Raw genomic sequence first — 6456 nt, 5'->3', positions numbered from 1 at the left:
ATTGTTTAACACTTTAAAGTTGAAATATGACAATATTTAGTTTTACTGTGAGTAACATTAGCTCATACACAACTAAATAACATGCCATAAATAGCATTTGATGCATGCACTAATCTGTGCATGTGTGCATTGCTACAATACAGTACATTTAGTTACAACAGTGCACATATGCGCAGAATTGTACATGCATAAAATAATTCCTTAGTAAAGCTGAAAACTCACAGAGCGTTTCTAGGGTCAGCAGAAATTGCAGTGCTGTTTGACATGAATGTGTTGGGATGCTCAGATGCATTTCCTCCACACCTGTCAGGACAGTAAAGCCTACAGCACTCCCAAAATATGCGCGAGTGCTGTCAGAACACCCCAGGCCTAATGGAGACGGAGGCATGGCATTTTCCAACACACTGAGACCATCATCCTACACGCTCTGTCAGGGCAAATCAGTACCCTGGATCCACCAGAGAAAATTCAATGCCACCTTTGGGCTCCTACCCACTATACATAACTTTATAATACTGTTTTACTGCATCAAGTGGACACACCGAACACTCCATCCCTGCTGTTTCCTCACTAGAGTCAAAAAGTGGACATGTTGATGTGTTTATAATGAGTGCGTGTGTGTTTGCAGGCATGTGAGAAGGACTCCCAGTGCGGAGGTGGCATGTGTTGTGCAGTCAGTCTGTGGATCCGCAGTCTCCGAATGTGCATCCCAATGGGTCAGGAGGGAGAAGACTGTCATCCAATGAGCCACAAGGTTTTCTTTTCTCTCCTATCTTTGATTTGGTTCGTTATGATCTTCTTGTTTTTAATCGGTCATTCATACTTAGGTGCCCTTCTTTGGAAAGAGACTCCATCACACGTGCCCCTGCTTACCCAACTTGGCATGCATCACTACAGCTGATGGCAAGTCCAAATGCCTCCCACCATTTCCATTCCAGGATCAATACCTCTGATGAAGATGTGTGTGTACGGCTATGTAGCATCCTAATGTTTGTATAAAGTGTATGTATAGCTGTAAAAGGGAGTTTAGAGTAATTTATAGAAATTATTTAAAGAGGTCATATGATGCTATTTTATGGTTATTATTTAGATTATAAGGTGTATTATGTCATTTTAAATGGCATTTCTATGCCTGTAGATCATTTGCTTTGTTCTGAAACAGGGGTTTAAAGGATAGTTCACCCAAAAATGTAAATTCCCTCACAATTTCATTCTCCTGTTGAACACTAAAACAAAATATTCCAACATACAGTAGGCTCATTCTGAAAATGTATCTCTATATACATTTATGGAGATTGTGAATTATGTAACCAGAGAAATGTATGGCTTCATTTCATCTTTAAAATGAAAGCTACAGGGCAGTATGATGCCATACCTTTTTGCACTCACCAGGGGCCTCATGTACGAAGACTTGCGTGGAAATCTTACTAAAACATTGCGTACGCACATTTCAGATGTATGAAACACTGGGTACGCCGAATCTCACGCATATTCTTTTGTACATCTGAATGAACGTGAAACTGAGCGCAACATGCACGAGCACAAAACCCCTCCCTGCCTCCTCCCCCGTATGAATATGCTAATGACTATGCTAATGGCAAAACCCAACGAAAAAGCAATGTCAAAAGCAAGCAAAAAGAGAAACTTTAAACAGAATGTGAATTGGAGGTGCTGCTTTCGGAGGTAGACCGGAGAAAAGCAGTGTTATTTGCAAGTTTGTTCTCCGGAATTAACAACAAAAGAAAAAAATAGAGTGGGAGAGTTTAGCTGATGCGGTCAACACAATTGGGTCTGAACATCGCACTGAGTGCATTAAAAAAAGAAATAGTGTGGTTTATATCTGTAAAATGTTGCAGGACTCTTAACAGTCTCAGTGGCGCGCTCGTAACACGCTTGTGATCATGAATTAATACGTTCGAGCATGAACTCGGCTCGAATCCAGCGTCTGATGAACTCTTTCTTGTTTTTTCCCCCGCTACATATCAGATTTTGCCAACTATTTATCACGAGAAAGACAAGTAGGAATCATCAATAAGTTCATATCAATAAGCATCATATTTTATTTGCACATTTATTGAATGGAAATGTTTCTGATTCACGCTTGCAAATTCATCTTCAGATAGTGTCTTTATAGCAATGTGCGTGCAGTAGATCGCTCAGATTACATTGGGAAAACAGGCGACCGCTGCAAATTGTGCTTTAATGTTTAGCTGGTCAAATGTATGGTATGGAAACCTTATATACCTGCTGAACCCGTCTCATACAGCTGCCATTGCAAGGCTCAGACACTTTGTAGAGAGGAATTTAACACAACTGCCTCTAGGAGTCGCCAATGGAAATAAAACAGACACGCACAAAAAATGTGCGTACGCCTGCCAGAAAGCTGCCATGAAGCTGCGCACATTCCCACGTTCAGTTCATTGTTAGTAAATCCAAACGTGAGCGATTCTGAGCGTGAAACCTGGCGTACGCAAAGTTTTTGTGCGTACGCAGCATTGATACATGAGGCCCCAGCTGATTGCTTACCTCCATATGGAAGGCTTTTCCGCTGTTACCAGTTTGTCCAGTGGCTTGCCATGTACGTCGGTGGACTTGAGACATAGAGAGGAGGTGACCATGATGACCGAGTTAGAGTCTGGTGAAAAACCGTTACAGAAAGCAGGTACGACAAAAACAGAAGCTGAAAAACAAACAAACAAACAAGTAAACAACAGGGTGAGAATGTGGGAAAATCTGAAAACATGGTAAAAATCAGGGGGGCTTTTCTTTTTCTAGATTTCTTTTTAAAACTGTCAATTGGGTTTAGGGAAGTGAGTAGGCGGGTCAGTCTGTGCTTTTGAAAACACTATTGGTTGGGTTTAGGAAAGGAGGAGGGTTGGGTCAGTTAGTCAGTCGACAGCGGCCTCTGGTGGATTTACACTGGAACAGTAGGAGTAAATGGCACTCGAGAGAGAAATTTGAGATCTCAAAAAGCGTACACAGTGGCTTCTGGTGGATTCGCAAACAAAAACAGTAAAAAAAATGCACCTCCTGGGATGTATTTGGTGCGCTCCAGAAATGTATATAGCGGTATGTTTTCAGAATGAGCCAGTGTTGACATATTCTGAAAAATATTAGGGAGCAAACAGCTATTGACAGTAAAGATGCAATGGATACAATAGCTGCTTTATTTCCAACATTCTCATTCAGTATATCTTCTTTTGTCAGAAGAAACGGAAACAGGTTTGTGACAAGCGAAGGGGGAGTAAATGATGAAAGAATGTTCAGTTTTGTGTGAACTATCCCTTTAAAACTGTTAAGGTGTTGGAATTTCTCCTCCGTTTCGTTGCCTTTTTATAAGGTGATACTTCTAAAGAGACCAAAATGTGTCACATGCAAGTGAACTCTAGTCTAGTAAAAGTCCATGGTCAGAACGTTTATATTTTGGGCTTTTCCTCATATCTGTTAGAATGTCAGATACACTACAGCTCTGCGGGACTGTTGTGCCTTTCTTTATAGCTGCTGTTTTATTATTTTGAGCAGGAATCAAGACTTTGTCTACATTTTTTTCAGAATTTGGACAGCATTTTTGAAATTTCAACCAAATTCCATTTCCAATTCCAACTTTTCATCTTACCTTACCATTTCAAGTTTCAAACCAAGCACTGCTAATAGCACCGTTAGCCATATACACTGTAAAAAGTGATCAGACGATTTTACTTTTATCAAAAGGGATTAAATTAACTATGTTTATAATTTAATAAACATTTAAAATGTTAAGTCAACTTAACAGTTCTAAGTTACAATGGGTTTGCTTACTTTCATGTAAAGTCAGCTTGCCACTTTCAAGACACTGGGTTTACTCACTTTTTTAAAATAAAGTAAATGTCACTGTAATTGATTTTCACATCATATGGATGACATTCAGAGATTCAGTGTTTTCTGAATCCATCATTCTGACATTTACAAACATCACAAATATGGGTTATTTGAATTATAGCTCCCATGTCTCGACCTCTAGTTACAAACTTGGTTTCCTACATGCACACTTAAGTAGATCATAAACATGACCAAATATGTTAGCTAGCATGAAGCGCAATATATATTCTTCATTTCATTCATTTCACACACATCCATTCTGCATCTTTTAGTTTCTTAGGAATTTTGAAAAGTGTGCATGTGAGTTCCACAGTGAAACCCTGAAGCGACATAAAGAAATCTGCATAATAAAACAAAATAACCAAGATCAAAACAGTGATGCAGTCTTTAGATGCCATGTACGTTAATTAAAGGAATAATCTATCTTATTTTGATTTCAACCCCCACCAAGGGGGCATCACTAACAACATGTCTAGCCAATGTAGATGAACATCGCATCTGCAGCTGTTTGTGAAACATTAGTGATTAACTTGTTAGAGAAAAAGCACTAAAACAAATAACATTTATTTTGCTTTTATTGATTATGATTGAAATTATCAATCATTTTCATTTAAGCTCATTTTAGTAAGAGGCAGAATAAATCCTTTTGTGGGAGACTATCAACTGTGCATCGTAAACATAAACAAACTGATACATTACACACTCCGCACCATATGGCCTCTTTAATCTTCCCTGAAGTTTAATAGAAAGTAAATGATTTAAAAAATAAATCATAAAGTATAAAAATCATAAAATGCAGACAGTATTGATTGTCAAAATGTCTGAATGTGACCAAAATAAAAATAAGAGTACTTATAAAAATCGTCTCATGTTTGTTTTGTAATGGCCCAACTAAAAAACCCATTAAACATTGATAAATGGAATAAGGTCTTCTAAATGATGGAACATCCGCTATCATGAATATCAACATCTAAAATATACTGTACAGTTTCTTCCACTGCTCCAATATCAAAACAGTGTCTGTCATATCTCTGTGTATGACTGTGTGGGCCTGTAGTGGATGTCGAATTATTCTGACAGAACTATTCTTAAAATGCTTACTCTAGTATTCCTTTCTCACTTCAGCGTGAAGAAACTGTCCTGGGAAAAGGGTCACCATCACTTTATTTGCTCATCTTCACAGCACTGAAGAACACAGATAGTTGGAACACTAAGTACAGCTTCTGTGTCTTTATTAACTAATATACACACTTAAATACAGTTTAAAATATTATGAAAATCTGGAAATTTGGGGTTATAATTGGGTTCCAAGTGTGTCTACCAATCAGTAAATTGATAAAGGACAAACGAGTAGCTTTTTTTGGTAAACCTGTTTCTGCAAGCATGTGATTAGCATTTTTAAAATCTGCGAGGAATTACTATTTACAAAGGTTCTTTTGTTAGCAGACATTGATATTTTTATGTGAACAATATTAATCTGTGCAAGTTAATCCACTGAAAAAAATGTTTTTGTAATCTTTAAATAAAAAGTCTGAGCATATGCTTTCACGTTTGGAGTTGCGGTTCTTATCTGTGAACATCAGTTTGATGTCTTCTACCCATTGCTTCTGCCAGTGTTGCCAACTATTTCCAATGAAAAGTAGCTAAGGCCTGCTCAAAGTAGCTAAATGTTGCCAGATGACGTCACGCACTAATTTGCACACCAGTGACGTCATCACATAGTATCTGACAAGCGTAAACCTATCATGTCTCTACTATCTGAAGCGCCGTGTATTATATTATATTAAAACATTACATCCAGATGCACAATAAATAGGTTTTTATTTACATATTACTTTGTGTGATGACATCATTGCGTAATCGCAACTCAAAACTACATCTTTATTTAGTATATAAAATAAAAATGTTTTCTCAAATTGACTGGCCATCTCAGCAAAAAAACATTATTTGAAATATGTCCATTTAGATTTGCATAAAAAATATAGTTGACCATTTGCAAAAGTAATACAAACTATTTTTGATAAGCATTTTTTTTTTAAATATAACACTGGTCATGAACAGTTAATTTCTTTTAAACAATCAAAGCTTTTGTATTTACCCTTTTTGTCTTGTGAAATAAACACATTTGTGAAAGTGACAACAATTGTAGCACTACTGGAATTTATTGCTACCTAAATTACCAACAGTTATACATGTTAACAAGTATCAGTGAATTTACAGTTATGAAAAACAATCTGAGCTAGCAATTTACTGAGTGAAGCCTGCAGCTACTGCTCTTTTGGGTCACTTAAAAATTGCTAAAAGTAGCCAAGTGAAGGTTAAAAATTGCTAAAGTTGTTGCTAGGTGCTTTTTGAAAGAAAAAAAAAATTGCTAGGGTAGTATGGAAAGTAACTAAATCTAGCAACAAAATTGCTAAATTGGCAACACTGGCTTCTGCCCATCCATCACTATATTCTTAGCCACGCCCTTCTTACTGTTAATTTGCTGTGAAATGCACTGAAATTTACAGAATGATTTTGACTTTGACAAGATTACCAAAACAAAAACAAAAAATAAATCTGTTAATGGACTTGCACAGATTTATTGTTTACCTAAAG

General features: G+C 37.1%; 1 protein-coding gene across 4 annotated transcripts in view; it reads left to right on the top strand.

Annotated features, from left to right (window-relative positions):
- Window positions 1-5992, top strand: part of prok2 (prokineticin 2) — a 10778-nt gene extending 4786 nt beyond the window's left edge. For 3 of the 4 annotated variants that reach the window (XM_073952407.1, XM_073952405.1, XM_073952406.1), the window contains 2 exons: window positions 629-754; window positions 828-5992. In XM_073952407.1, the coding sequence (XP_073808508.1) occupies window positions 629-754; window positions 828-953 (252 nt within the window). In that variant the 3' untranslated portion in view covers window positions 954-5992. 4 annotated transcript variants of the gene reach the window in all.
- Window positions 5993-6456: the final 464 nt, after the last annotated feature.

The sequence above is a fragment of the Danio rerio genome, chromosome 6 (genome assembly GCF_049306965.1).
Source record: "Danio rerio strain Tuebingen ecotype United States chromosome 6, GRCz12tu, whole genome shotgun sequence".
Taxonomy (NCBI): Eukaryota; Metazoa; Chordata; class Actinopteri; order Cypriniformes; family Danionidae; genus Danio; species Danio rerio.
This window is presented reverse-complemented; position numbering and strand designations above follow the sequence as displayed.